At 40.5% G+C, this 15347-nt stretch overlaps 1 protein-coding gene across 13 annotated transcripts; it reads left to right on the top strand.

The window, feature by feature from the left end:
- The first annotated feature begins 168 nt into the window (after positions 1–168).
- Positions 169–11916, top strand: LOC121081506 (programmed cell death 1 ligand 1-like). Of its 13 annotated transcripts, none has more exons than XM_040580605.1 (10): positions 169–488; positions 2163–2209; positions 2356–2415; positions 4327–4395; positions 5046–5396; positions 5883–6164; positions 7385–7495; positions 9347–9397; positions 10351–10413; positions 11620–11916. In XM_040580605.1, exons 4-10 carry the CDS (start codon positions 4341–4343, stop codon positions 11793–11795), a joined length of 1089 nt encoding a protein of 362 aa, XP_040436539.1. In that variant the 5' UTR covers positions 169–488; positions 2163–2209; positions 2356–2415; positions 4327–4340; the 3' UTR covers positions 11796–11916. The 13 variants fall into 13 exon arrangements, with proteins under 13 accessions (XP_040436539.1, XP_040436538.1, XP_040436535.1 ...); XM_040580604.1 differs by having other exon boundaries at positions 169–492; XM_040580601.1 differs by lacking the exon at positions 2356–2415.
- Positions 11917–15347: the final 3431 nt, after the last annotated feature.

Raw genomic sequence — 15347 nt, 5'->3', positions numbered from 1 at the left:
AAGCGAAAGAAAACAAAAGCGCGCGGCCCGAGCCACGCGCCCGCCCCCTCCCCCTCCCGCAGGGCCGCCCGTGCCCGCCCGCTTGCGGTTTCGTTTCCAGCGAGCCCGCGGCGGGGCGGGCGGGGACGGCCGGGCCGGGGCCGGGGCCCGGCGCACAGGGCCCAGCCGGGAAGGGGAAGGGCGGGCCGGCTGCCGCCGGGAGCAGGCGTCGGGCGGCTGGCAGCTCCCGGCAGCGGGGAGCCGGGGTGGGGCCGGCCGGGCGGGTCCTGCCCCACCGCTCCCTCCGGAGCGCTGTTTGCCCGCGCTTCGCCGACCCCCGGCCCCCCTCCCCCGGCGCCCGCGGGAGGCGAGTGGTCGCGGAGCCCGCCAGGCCGGTGCCCGGGGGCTGCGCCTGTTACCGGGCTGGCTGGGCAGCGCCCGGCGCGGTTTGCCTGGAAAGCCTGTCGCAAGCGGAGGTCGAACGGACAAACCAACCCCCGCCAGCCATAGTAGGTAACTATGCTGTGAAACGTGTGGGTATGTGTAGACGCGTGTGTGTGTTACGTATATGAAACAGCAAGAAAACCACCCCAGACACCCTCTCACCCACCCACCCTTTCCTGGTCTGTTTGCTACTGAATACTTACATGGTAAGAGCAACCTAGGGACCCCAAGGTGAGCAATGAAAAGGAGGAAACTAAATTAATGATATTGAAAGCCTGGCTGCATCGGTGGCTTCTGTGGCCTTACAGTCAGTATTTTGCAGATTCGTTTCAGTTTCTTCTTGTTGCATTTTTTTTTTTTCTGAGCAAATGTCGCTAAACCTGTTTTTAAGCACAGATGAAATCACTGGAAATTAGCCTTCATCAGTCTCACCTGTTTCGGGAAATCCACCTCCGCAACCTACTAAAGTAGTTTCAGGTTATTAGAACCTAAACGTTAACACTCAGCTATTTCATACACCACCGTCTCCGTGCTCCTCCTACACACCAAGTGAAAAGGTTACAGGTTTTCTGTATTACGTGTTTTTGCTTCCGTGACAAACACTGTGAATGTGCTGTCAAGTGGAAAGAAGAAAATACTTTTTGAAAACATTTCAGCGGTCATTGCACAGCTCAGCCCTTTTTTGAGACAACATAAGCGGGTGAACTTACACTGTAACATATGTTCAAAGTTGTGTTTGGTGCTGTTGACCATGGTATCCCAGTACAGTCTGCAAGTTAATGTGAGTACATCCTTTGGCTTCTAATACTTGGTTTTTTTCCTGTATTCTTGAGTGACTTCTAGACTCAGTAAAAAGAAAGCACTCTTTATTTTTGGCTAAGCTAATGCGTAGGCTGAACAGCTCTTCTTGCCTTACACAACAGCAAGGCAAGGGGCCTTCACTGTGCTCAGACCTTGGGGAAGGGGTATCTGTTCTTATCAGAGAAGGGTAGGCAATGCTCTTCCCGTTATTCCTGCTTATGACCTTTGCAGACATGACTAGTAAGTTGTGTAGGAAATTTTTGGTCATTGTTAGCAGCTGTTTGGCACCATTTGAGATTAATGCTGTAGGGACCCTGAGGTTGTGTAGATGGATGACTTCTTGCTACTGGTGTTCCAAGGACTATTGCTCAGATACAGCTTTGATCAGATGACATGTCTTAAAATGCCTGTGTACTAATTTTGTGTACTAATTTTCCCAACATTTCTGTCTCTGGTTACAGTGAACCACTGTTAGCAATAAAGAATTTTCCCTAGTGGGGAATTTTCCAATAATGGGGAAGTTTCCTGAAGAAGTAGGTGGAGTTACATCAACATTTAAATTCTGTCACAAGAAACCTTTGGGCAAATAGTTCTGTTTTTCCTGTCTTCTTCATTTGATTGTGATACAGCAGTAATACTGAAGAGCATTTTGCACAGTAAATTATCTTGGTTTTTATAAAACTCTGTTTGCATAGATGTCAGAAGCTGGCAGGAGGAGAGAAGGGGAATTGCGGCAGGTTCTGTGAGAAACATAGAAGATTACAGCTTTGCTAAAGTTCTTTCATTGGCACCTAGGTCTTGAGCTGCTTCAGCTGATCCAGCCAGGGGATTGTTCTTCTCAGAGTGAAAGAGGAGAAGGGTCTGTAATTGTTATTGCAACAGGTTTTTTAATGTGCATCTGGATTTGACCTCGACCTACTTTTTTTCCTCTCTGAAAGTGAAAAGTTGAGCCCAGCAGCAGACTTTCTCGCTCCTGCAGAATTTTGTAAGTAAAAGTCATACTTCTTTTGTGTGCAGTAAGGCTTGTTTTCCTCTACAGTGGGAGAAAGTTTATGAATTAAAATTCAACAACTGCAGGATACAATCTTGGGTCTTAGAACTGTAAAAGTTTACTTGTCATCCATCTTACAGGAGTTAATCAGAACAACTGTCCTGGAGTTCACACCAACATTCAGATTTCCAGACAAAAAAGTGGGTATGAGTTGCATGCATGGGTATGGGTATCTTTCTATGACTACAGTGCACATGTTACTTGTTCTGAGCAGTCTCTCAGCTACAGTGTCCACTTTTAAAAAAAAAAAAAAAAAAAGTAGAAAGTATTTTGGGGCTGGGTGTGCTACAGCTCTGGTCATTCTGGATGGGGAGTGTAGAGAGGTTGCACACTCTCTATACCCATCAGTCTCAGCGGCTTGCTCGTCTGCAGGCTAGCCTCTAGAGTAAGTGCAATCAGAGCACACTTGTGAGATTGGTATGCCTCTGTCTTGTTTGAGAAGCTTTACTTTGGAGCTTAGTTGGTGCTCTGGACTGCTTGTTACACATGAGGCAGTGGCATCATGATGGAGGCGCTCTCATGCGTTACCACCAGAAAATCTTAGGTACCCACAGGATTAGGCAGCGGTTTGCTAGTGCTTTTAAGAACATCACTTGTCATTAAGGGCTGAATTGGGTACCTAACCATCTCAAGAAACCTAGGATTTATTTATCAATGAAACAGATCTTTCACCCTGAGGATCTTGTATTTTCCTGTCCCTGTTAGAACATCCTTTCGTAATTGCTCATGCCTGCCTCACGATGTGTTAGACTGACTCACTTTCTCAGCTCTGTCTGTGTTGGCTTCTGCAAACCTGCTATTGGCATCAGCCAGCAGCAGCAATCTGAGGAAAAAAGTAGCTTGAATCAACTTTTTATAAGAAGTCTAATTCCATTAAGCCATAACACTGTAAAGGCACATGTCTTCTGATTGAGGACAATATTGTTACCTTATTATCATCTCAAAGTTGAAAGCCAGAGAAAGAGAGACAAACTTACCAAAATGGTAAGAGTCACAGTCCAGATAGATTTTCATGAGTTAGGAAGCATGATGGGTATTACAGTTGCCTAATTTCTTACACAAATGCTGACACTACCACCAGAAAACAGCTGAAGGCAATCTTTCCTTATTTTTCTGGGTCTTTGGGTATCCAAAATGAGGACTTAAGATGCTACAGTTTTCTGTACTCACCAAACACTTCCTTTACAGTGGGTTGAATATTTCTTGACAGTAATTTGAAAAACGATGGCAGTGTTTGATACCAGTATTCCTCTGACTTAAAACAGACACTTAGCAAGTGCAGGGTGTGTGTGAAGGCTAAGTGTATGAATTGACATTAATCAGTGTTTTTTAATGTTAATAGTATTGTGTGGGAGTATAAAAGCTCTGTCAGTAAAGAGGGAAAAAACTTCTGATGGAAAATTGAAATAATTTATATGTTCAGAGGTAAAGCAGCAGAAATTCAAGAAAATAGATTGTCTTCGTAGGCTGACTGGTTTTGTCACTGTTTTACAAAGGCACTATTGTGTAAATACTCATAAAGTGATTAATTACCACAGGAATTCTGTTGACAGAATATGTAACTTCGCAAGCCCCATGATAAGTACTGTGGGATCAGGTGTTATAAAACCAGGTATGTTCACATTATGTTAAAGTATGGCAAACAGGTGGGGAAGAACTAAATTCTTTTTCTTCCACCGAACATATATAGAAAACTTCTCCATTCTCCTAGGAGGAACAGCACTCCCTGCTACAGTTTAGGGGAACAACTGGGGATTTGTCAGTATTTATTTACTAATTGACAGATAGTAATAAAGCATATGTTTTGCCATAACCAAGGGAAAATGTTTAAAGCAAGTAAAATCGGATATTCTTCCTGAAACTGTGCAGGAAGGTTTCTGCCTGATCATCTACTGTAGCTAAAGGTGCAATTTTGTCATGTTTTCAGCCAGAGTGGAATTCAGTGCCTTCTGTCTAGTTCTTTGCATGGAGTGACTACAAAGCGTATTTTACTGTGCAAATTAGAAAAATGAGCAGATACTTATACTTACCTATTATTTTTATCATTTTAGGTTCTATCTACATCATGGAAAAGCCTTTGCTTTTGTTTATATTCATATTCTACTGGCATTTCCTAAATGGTAAGAGGATGAGTCCTAAGAAGCAGTAGAACTGTTTAAGTATGTTTCCTTTCCATGTGTAAGCACAAAAATGTTAATTCTTCAGTTTTCTTTCAAGTGCTAGCGTCTGGAGTTTTTCCATTAATGTTTTAAATAAAAAGGTCTTAGCATGTTTTTACTTTTAACTAAATATGTGTGCTTTGATACAGAGCCAGGTTGAAATCCCCAGTGTTTCAGCATAGACACCATTTCAGACAAGGTACCATTTGCATTACACAAAAGGTTTTATTGGCACTGTCAAACCTGGGAGTTGTCATGTATTTAACATTGTGTGTAAAAACAATTGCCTTTTGTATAAACAGAGCATTCCTATCCAAGGCACTAACCATTGCCAGTTACTGTGGCAGTGTTCTGAAAGCAACAGGCTACGCACACATTTGCCTATATTTAGTACAGCATCACGTTGCATGTGTGCACAAAGTAGGTGTCTGCAGGTATAAATAACCCAGTTTGTACCAAAATTGGGCAAGTGCATACAAGAATGTTTAACTTTTTTGAACAGGGCAGGTACTTTTGGTCCTTAAAATGTCCTATGTATATGGTAAGGCATGACTTGAAAGATTAGTCTTAAAATTGGAAAAGTAAGGTTTCTTACAAATTTTGTTTTTCAGCTTTATTCACAGTTGAAGCCCCCCAGTCACTCTACACTGTGGAACATGGGAACAATGTGACCATGGAATGCACATTTCCAGTGAATGGGAAATTAAAGTTTGGAGATTTAAGCGTCAGCTGGGAAAAGAAAGATGAGTTGAAGCAGGTTTATGCACTTCTTAAAGGAGAGGAAGACTTCAAAAGTCAACACAGTGACTTTAGGGGAAGAATAAAATTGTTGAAAGAAAATCTGAACTTGGGTCGGTCTCTCCTTCACATCACTGATGTGAAGCTCAGAGATGCAGGGTTTTACCGCTGTGTTATTGGCTACGGGGGAGCTGACTACAAGATAATCAATCTGAAAGTTAAGGGTGAGTGTGCTACTGCAGGAGGTTCAGTGCTCTCTGATACTGTTAAAAGATTTCGGAAGAGTCCCTGAAGTAAGACATGACTGTGTTAGCATTTAAAGAAACCTTTCCAGGGGTAGGAGCTAACTCATGGCCCTTGCACAGCTATTTATCTTTGTGTTTCTGTCTGGGTTGAATCCACGTTCTGTCCTTTATTTCCCACAATGCCATATGAGGAACTGTGTTGCAAACCCATTTAGACAGGATGAAAACCAGAAAGCAGATGTACTTTTCTAAATAGTGTCAAGACTGTAATAAATCCTGTACCTCCAGTTACTATGGAGAGACACAATAGTGGTATTTACTTTTCCTATCAAGAGCATTATTTACAAAATCCTAGCTGATGTACAGAAACTGGACCGAGGGGCTAATGATAAAGAAATGGTGTCTTGCTAATATATGCTGTTCTTCTAGCTAACTACTAGTAATAATTTTCTTCCATTTGTTTAGCTCCTTACAGAACTATAACCCAAGGAGTAGTGAGCACAGGAGACAATGAATGGAAGTTGACATGTCAGTCAGAAGGATACCCACAAGCTGAAGTGATGTGGCGAAACAGACGATATGAAGATTTGACTGATAAGGCAAACACAAGTTATGAAACTGGAAGTGACCAGCTGTATCGTGTGACAAGTACCCTTACAATCAAAAGTAGAATCGATGAGTTTTTTTACTGTATATTCTGGAATAAAGAGCTGCAAGAAAATACGTCTGCCATTTTACACATAGCAGGTAGCTTTTCTGATATTCACTTATGGCAATATACTTCGAAGGTACTATGTAACTTTTTCCCAGTTGTATCAGCTGTGATTTGTTTCTCTTTCCTATATATTTTTGAAAATGGTAAAAAGAAATTCTCGTGGTGTTATTAGTATATACTTTCACCATAATAACATGTTCATCGTGCATGTCTGGACAGAATTCAAGGGTAGAAATTTTGCATGACGTACAGTTATGTGAAAATTGACTCTGAGTGTTAAAAAAGTTCCATTATTTGAAAAGCATATTGCTTAGAGCCTAGAAATTAAACCCTCCCCATATAAATTAAACAAACCTTTCAAGAAAATTCTGTTTTGATGATGGTAACTGTCAAATAACTTTGAACACCGTTTTGTCTTTTTCTGCAACTACAGCCTTTGCTTTGAGCAGAATTAAATTTAACAAATTGTACACAGATATTTTTTTTTCTCGTAAAGTCTGGATTGAAGGAAGATGTGTGAATGGAGAAGACCAATGTAGTTTCTCATTAGACCTTTTAACTGGGCATCACCCCTACTGCTTTTGATTACTCTTTTAATTTCTGCATTGTACCCTGCTGTGTTTGCACAAGCTTTCAACCAAACTGGAGACCTGAACCAACCCAAAAATAGTATTTCTGTTTATCAGACTTACTTGGTTAGGTCATTTCCCTGGTTCATCATGCAGTTTTAAAAACACGTGCTGGCAAGCTTTTTGGGACTGACAAGGGGTGGAAACAGGCAGCTTGAGAGTGAGGAAAGCCAGGCCATCCTTTCAGTGAGCGGTGAGCAGGCAAGTATGGTTTTAACAAGAAATGTCTCTGGGATTCAAGGAAGCCACTTACCCTTTGCATTCAGAACTTTACCAGCTGAGAGGCACTCCGTTCTCTTTCTCAGTCAGCTCTTTCCTGTAGTCCTCATGGGAAACTAAGCTTCTAACACTTCTAACCGTGGTGACAGGCAGGATTTGTGCTGGTAGGTAAAGACACTATCACATGGAATGAGGAAGGCAAAGATAAATATGAATGTTCCTTCTTTTCCTGTGTTGGGATGAGATATGGTGAAGCGCACCATCAGCACCTGACCTTAGACAAAATCTAAAATGCTGTTATCATGTCAGAACTGCTCATAGCAAAAGTAACATGGTGAAAATGAAAGGAAAAGGGAGAAGCTTATGCAATTATGTAATGTTTTGCCCCCTTGATTTTCTTGAAGATTCAGCTGATGGTCTTCTGTGGCCTAAGAGCAGACACTTTGTTGGACCAATTCTCATTGTGACCGCTTTCTTTGGATCAGTGCTTCTATTAATGCTCTACATAAGAAAAGGTATTAAAATTATTTATTTTAGTGTATCTCAGTTATTATCAATCTGTTCTACTGATTGCGAACCAGAATGCTAGGAGAGGACAGGGTACTGGAGTTGTTTTTTTTCCCTACATTCTTTAAAAAATTTCACTGAACTGTTAGTGCATGGGTTTTTTTAAGTGATCTAATTGTTATGAATTCTACATACATCTTGATTCTGGTTAAAACACTGTATAAACTTTGGTTGTTTGTGGGTTTTTTTTCCCTTGGAGGCAAAGTAGGTTTGAGGATTTTATATACAGGTCTATTTTTTAGTCTTTTTTTTAACAGATACAATAAAGTCATGCAGGTCTCAGAACATCCATGGGACTCATCCAAAAATGTCAAAAGGAAGGTGGTTTTGCTGAACATCCTGGTTTTGGGCAGAACTCTTCCTCTGTATAACAGATTTGTGGATTTTTTTTAGCTGATGTGTAGCTACTTCTTTTTTTCCAAATAACTTTTTGAGTTTGGTGGTTGGGGTTTTTGGTTGTTTGTTTTTTTTTTTTTTTTGTCCAGTTGTCTGCAGAGAAAAAGTACAAGAGGCATTGAAGCTGATACAATACTCCTAGCATTATATCATACTGGCATGACTGTGTAAATTATTACACAGTCATGTAATGTTCCAAAAACCCGAACAAGATAGCTGATTAAATGCTTCTCTTAAAATTCTTGAATTTTATAGATGTACATATGTGTAGGTAGCATGAAACTCAGCTGGAATTAATGCAAAGGCTAGTTGTACTCTCTTTTAAAGTGGTATCTCAACAGCTTCCACACTAAAAGGTGTACTTTCTGAGGTGGTATAGCAGAACTGTTGGTTTTCCTGTCTGCCTGCTCTCTTTTCCACAGTGAAAACCAGAAACAGCCCTAATTTCTGTCTAGAAACTACACAAACTATCTATGAATAAACTCCAGACCAAGCATTCACGTTCAAGTTGCAGAAAATAAATACAAGATAAAACTAAATGTGTTATATTCTAAATATGTAATATAACTGTGTAATATTCAGTGTTTTGGTCACAAACTTATCTCCTGCATTGGTGCTGTGGAAACAAGTCCTGGGAGAAGTGTTTGTAAGCTTAACAGGCTTGCAGGTGATGCTAACAGACTGCAGAAGGCCTGTATATAACCCTGCATGTATAAGAATACACTGGCCTAATAACACGACAGGGACATGAGCAGAACATGAAAGTGGAAGGAGGGACAGCAAAATCCTTTACTTCTCAGAAGATTCCCGCTGGGGATTTCAGTGAAGGTCAGAAGTTTCCTAGGTTGCTTGAGTAATGTTTATTGTTTGTGTATATACATGATAATGTATATATGTCACAATGTATGTGATTATCATGATTATGTTGTGTATGCATGTGTGTCATAAACTACAAGTTGATTCAGAAGCTAGAGCAGTAGCAACAGGTTTTTGTTTTAAAACGCAAGCTGTCCTAGATGACAAATGATTCTTTCAGAACAGAACCTCCTTGGAATATGGGTGTTTTTCCCCTCAAAAAGCACTGAGAAAGTGATCCCCTTTTTGTTCCCTGTTGCCCAATATGTTCAAATTCTTGGTTATAATATACAATGGAAAAACATTTTCTACAGATAGTAGTGTATAGTATCAATGAAGTTCTGTCTTAGGAATGAAGAAAGGAAAAGGGAAAGGATACTGACAGGTTGGGGGCACTCAAGAATATATTTTAAATTCTTTGAAGAAATGGAGGGTTTTGAGAACACTATGCTAAGCGTGCCCTTCCCACCAGTGTGCTTAAGCTCCCATTAGCTCTGAAGTATGTATGCTGTTGGTTTTTTAAATTTTTCTCTCTTATTTTCTTTCAGCTAGAGCAAATAAGGACACTGGAACACCTGTGGCTAGTTCATCAATAGCAAGTATGTACACACAGTATAAATATAGATCAGTGTAATTAATGCAGAAATAATTGCTTGAGAATTTACTTTGTAATGGTGCCAACCAAACACAGATTTACATACAGCTTTCATTTTGCTTTCTACTTTTCCCTTATGTAACAACTATAAATTACAATTGATCAGTGACTTTTTTGTTACTATGTCAACTTACTGAAAGGAAAACATGAAAGAAAAGCATATTTGTTCTAGGACCAGGTGTAGTCCTGATATGCACAAGGACAGGGCGGTGTGCTGTGATCTGGGAAGTCTGTGATAGGATAGGACATGCTCCCTGGGACATGTACCTCACGACAGCAGCATGTTCTGGTGTGCAGACTTTATGCTGCAATTCAAACCATGTTGGCACAATCCTGTGTTTCCCCCAGTGTGCATTTGAAGGTCTTTGTCACACCATTGAGGACAGAGGGTTTTGCCCTATTGAGAAGAAGCTTTAGCTTCTCTTAACAGTTTCTTTTTCCTCCTGTTGAGATACTGATGCTATTTGCTATAAGCAAAGCTCAGTGAATGGCCAGTACAAGCATGGCAGTCAGAAATAGAGGAAAGAGTGGAGAGAGAGTTAATATTTACAGCAGGAGAGAAGAGACTAAAATCCTTCAGCCTCCTCTCATGATGGCTCATGTATGGTATGGGATATTCTGTTTGTTGTATGGTTTTATTTGGAGACCACTACAAATTAAACTACTATGTGAAAATTAGTTCATACTGGCAGTTGAGGTTTTTCCTAAGAAAACCTCTCTTGTGAATACTTGCCCAAAATGGACACAACACTTGGTATTAATTTCTCCTCCCAACTTGCATTTAAGTCACACCGTTCCTGGATGACCTGAGATAGCAGCTTTTAACACAGATTTATCACTACATGAAAAGTTCAAGCTATGCTGACTGTTTTCTGTATGTGTGTAATTTGTTTAAAGAGCTGTCAAAAGAGAAGGATACACACGACTGCAGAGATGCTTCTTTTGAAGATGAGTTGAAATGTAAGTATAAATTATGAAGGGAAAAATAGTAGCAAATTGCACACAGTGTAAATCATCGGTAGTTATCAGAGCCTTGATTCATGGCTGGTTTATTCAGTCCCCTGTTCCAACAGACAGATGCTCCAAGTCAGAGAGTTGAGGCGTGGGGTGTGCTGCTAGGGGTACCAACAGATAGAACACTGAATGTTTTTGAAGAACTTTAAAATAAGATTTTTTAAAAAGGGTGACCCAAGCCACAGCAATTTCACTGTATTTGCTAAAGAGTACTTCCCACCAGTGTGTTTGAACTATCACTGTATTTCCTCCCATGATCAACTTCTTATTCTATTTGACCTTTTAATTTCATTTTAGTTCTTTAATTTTGACAATAAAGGAAATTTTTTTGGTACCTCTGAGGTCTAGGAAAGAATCCCAATACCATGAAATGGTCTGCAACACCATATTTTGTAATTTGATAATTTTTTCATGTAATTCTTCCTTTTACAGATATGCAAATTGAGAAGACCTAGGGAAATCGGAGGAAGCTTTTTTTTCCTCTGTGGTGAAGGTTTGACAGCTCAGATGTTCTTTGTTCTGTCTGTTAAGGGGGATATTAATTTTTTATTCTCATTTTGTGATGGCAATCTTTCTCCACCTTGTTGTAAGTTCAGGAAGAACTGCAATGAAGTACTAGAATCATTATAGCATAAAAAGTCCTTGGATTCAGGCTTCTGCATATGAGACTAGGTGTGAAGGTATTTATTTAAATATTAATGTTTCATCATTCTCAAGTTTATGTACTTTCAAAGACATGTTTAATTTAAAATATCTTTAAGGTAAAGCACTTTAGGTCTATGACCATCATGAATTTCATGGCTAGTTCTTGAACAGGCCATTTTCTGGGCTTGTTTTTTTCCTTTTTTTTGCCGCCTCCCCCCACCGAGCTCTCACTTCTTGAAGAGGTTTTGTTTTCCAGCCTTTGAAGAATTTTTTCATTACTTTTAATCCTCATAAAAGATAAAGGTACAACAAAACAAGATGCCATGGAGACAGGGCATTTTTTGTCCCTACTATAGATTGTAAAAAACCCAGATACTCACAGTTAAGCCTGAAATAGGTGCTCTAACCCTCTTGGCAACTACGGTTTGGAAATTATTTGATAATACAGAGTTTCTCGATCTCTTTCTCTGAAATGTGTTTTGGGTTTTTAATTTCCTTGTGATATAGCTGGAGTATACTTAGTTACTGCTCATTACTCTTCTGACTTGGGGATAATGCAACTCTTCAGATATTTGAGAAGGACAGCTCTTGATTTGGACTGCTTCATTGTTCATCTTGCGAATAGAAGGAAGAGAACCTTCTCACTGCTAGAACACGAAATACACGCTCATGTGATTACTTAAGAAATGCTGAGGGAACGGGGTCCTGGATCACATTTCTTAAGCTATTGCTTTGTGACATTTTGCTAGGTGCATTTTTTTTGCTTTTATTGGGTCATACACAGATTAAAATTATTTATTACAATGCTATTCACAATTACATTTTTTTAATAAAATATGTTTGTTTTTCTTGTGTTTTTTCCTTCTCACTTTGACTTGTCAATAAGTAGTGTTGGCACTACTTGTGCTTTTTCTGGGAAAATCATGTATCTAAAATCTGGGTGTAGAATAGCACCTACAACAATGTCATGCCTCTAATGGCTCCCACAAAGAAGAGAGAGTAGAAAGCTGGAATCTCACTGGGCTCAGGTTTTATTTTTCAGTTTAAAATAGATGGGTCTATTGTGCAGTTTAAGAATGAGAATACAGCTCTTGGCCCAGGGCTTCACTGCTGGCAGTATTTGATCTAGCTAACGTAACATTGTGTTTAATACATCTCAGCAAACTGCCTCATATAGTAGGATAGAGAAATGAGTCTCTTAACCATAATGGAATTGGTAGACCCCAGTTAAGTAAACTAGATACTATAAAGTGATCTCCTAATTCATTGCAGAACTTGCATATTCTGATACCAGTTCTTGCCGTTTGATCCTTTAAGGAGCTAACTTGAACATCCCATCCTGCTTCCCAACATGCTTTTTGAAGCTACAGTCTGGGTGTCACTGAAGATTATGGCCAAATCTTAACTGTTCCCAGAGTACAAGAATGGCTTTGGGAATGTTAAGGCCATTTCTAGAAAAAGCACTGACCCTCCTCAACACAAAAATGTAGCTTCATATCACCATGTAATGGTGGTGATTTCGGGCAGCCTCTTAATTTCCTACTTCCTCTTTAAGACTACAACAGCTGTTTGCATATTAAAGCTAAGAGTGTACTCCTGTCAGTTATTATCAGCCTTTGCAAGGCAGTGCTATTACTGCCATGCTTAGTATCATGGAACTGAAGTTGATGTCTTTATCAAGCTCCACCGGACAGCAGGAACTGTTACATTTATCTTTTCCCAGCCGGAGAAGAGGTAAGTTACTACTGGCAGTACTGTATGTCAGGTCAGTAAGATAATGAAGTGAGGGGATATAAATATGTTTTTAAATTCTGTAGCTGAATGCTACTGTCCAAAATGCAAGTGCTTGAATTCCTGAATGGTGGATAGGAATCTTTAAATTTTGCTTCTTCATTAGAAAAGCAGGATGTGTGGTAGATAACAGATGATGTGAAAAGACCTGTCCTCTCTAAATAAGCCTGACTTTGTATTTCTCTAAAATCCAAACCAGAACTTGTCTAATCTAACCTTAGTAGTTTTACAGATTAGGGTTTTAGGATAAGCTAAGTCTTTTGGCTTCATTCATGTGAATAGAGAGAGACAGGCCCACACACTCATCCTCTGGTGCCATGAGTTCTTCCTGCACAATTGCTTTCCCCTTGTGACAGAGGGAGAATGCACACCTAACTGAAAATACAACACAGTGAGGTCATGAGAACTAGGAAAAAGGAAACCTTTCCTATCCTAACAAAAACTGGAGTTAAGCACCATATATGCAATATTTTTTTTTCTTCAGTTAATAATTTTTGCATGCTACTTCAGTGAGTTTGGGTATCTGGAAAACGAAGCAGGAAGCTAGAGCAGACTCAGCTTCAGTAAGCTTTGTTTTTCTTCCTAATAGCCAAGCATTGTTAGATGCCCAGACGTGCTCAAAAAAGCCTGGTTCATGTGCACAGTCAAAATTGGCTTGTTGGTATTTGAGTTCAGGATTCATGCATTTGAAAAATAAAATTATGAACCAGTCTGGTGGCCTGTTTTGTGATGTGGCATTTAGTTCTGTAGAATATGAATGCTATTACTAATAACAATTACATTAAGGAATAACTAATAAGAAAAATAGAATCACTGCTGTTGGCCTGCAGGGCTTTTCATGGAGCAGCATGGAAGATGCATGTCCCTTTTCCCTTTTGGCCAAAAAAGTAACTTTAATGTCCTTGAGTGACGGATCCAAGCATGGGCTAACCAGCAAAATGTCAGAGATGTTAACAACTCAATTTCTGCTTTTGCACATATCGGAAGTCCACAGTGGGACTTCTGGTTTTGCTGCATCATCTCCCTGATTCCTTGTCTCACTCTCCATCCTGCAATCTAGGAGATTGTCCCAGGCAAGTCCCTGCCAGTTGCTGCTGAGTTCATGAGATGCCTGAGGCTGGTCACTGACTCTGAGGCAATTGCACTGAGCTTTCTGTCTCCCTGTCCTGAAACAGGAACACATCAAGAAAACCCACTGTGGCCAGAGCTGGCTTAGAATGAGTAGGTGGTGATGGTAACTGAAGTAACTTTGAGGTACCTTTTCTGTCAGGTGGGAAGAGAACAAGGAACACTTTTGTTTTCCTTCCGTAATTCTCAGTACCTGCAGGGAAGCTAGAACTTAGACACAGGGGGTGTAGAGATTCCCTAACAAACAAGTGGGGAAGTTGTGAGTGGGGTAGGCAACCAGAGGGCTAATCAGAAGGGAAGGACAGCAATCAACAAAACAAGGCTTCCCTGAGGACTTCGTGCAGCTAGACAGCCTTCCTTGGTAGGACACTGGTGCTCTGCAAAGGCATTTGCTGGGAACCACCGTGACTGCAGCTGGGATGTCCATTTTTCACAATGTCCCTGACAGAGGGCTGTCTCCTGCCTTTCCCACTTCAGGATGCCTGTGGGCTCTGCACAACTTGCACATCATTCATAGTTTTCTGCCTTTTTCTTTATTTTATGATTAAGAGATCCTTTGAAAACCGATATTAATGGCAAAGTGTGGTTGCATAAAAAGTCATCCCTAAACAGGCTATTAGTCTTAGCATGCCACAGAGCAGACAAGGCCTTGGAGAGTTGGTGGAGGGAAAAAAAGTTTCCCTTACTGTTAAGGGAAACAGTAAGCACAGGCAGCAGCGGGGAAGAAGTGCCCTAGGAAGATTGAATTCTCCTGTTTCTCACCTACAAAAAGAGCGCAGATTTCAGTTTGCTGCCATCTTTTCCCCTTTGCTTTTAGTGAAAGTTAGGACATCAGGCAAACTTGATTTTGATTGTAAGTCATAGATCAAGCTCAGCTCTGGCCCTATGGGCTTTTATCTCCCTTTCAAGTGTCCAATCATCCAAACCATTGACTTCTGACAGCTGTCCAAGGGGTCATCGGAGCCTTCCTGGAAAAAAGGCAGGCTACACCGGAATTACTGTATGTGGTAGGGTTACACAGGGTAAGTTTACTGAGGAAAAAAGAAGTAGTATAACAGTGTTTTCATTGAGATGGATTGCTCTACACCAGGCAGCAGGAGACATGATTTTGTAGTCTGAGTTGGGCTGGAGCTCTGAGGCAGGCAGTCATCCCACATCATCCCAAACCAGCCAGGACCCATGGGACTCAAGCCACAACCATTATTTCCATGGAGATGGAGCACTATTCTCCCAAGTCATGAAGAACTAACTGTAGACAAAAGAGTATGTGTGTCCCACCTGAAGCACCAATGCATCCAAGAAACCTGGGAAGAAAC

Source organism: Falco naumanni, chromosome Z (genome assembly GCF_017639655.2).
Source record: "Falco naumanni isolate bFalNau1 chromosome Z, bFalNau1.pat, whole genome shotgun sequence".
NCBI lineage: Eukaryota > Metazoa > Chordata > Aves > Falconiformes > Falconidae > Falco > Falco naumanni.
The sequence above is the reverse complement of the archived record's forward strand: the minus strand, read 5'-3'. Positions and strand labels throughout refer to the sequence as shown.

Bases quoted from the DNA above. Each gene is read 5' to 3' on its own strand.
- LOC121081506 (XM_040580596.1), top strand. From the start codon at position 4,284: ATGAGCAGATACTTATACTTACCTATTATTTTTATCATTTTAGGTTCT. The intron at 5,397-5,882 runs GTGAGTGTGCTA...CCATTTGTTTAG, and splicing joins AATCAATCTGAAAGTTAAGG to CTCCTTACAGAACTATAACC. The intron at 9,398-10,350 runs GTATGTACACAC...ATTTGTTTAAAG, and splicing joins GGCTAGTTCATCAATAGCAA to AGCTGTCAAAAGAGAAGGAT.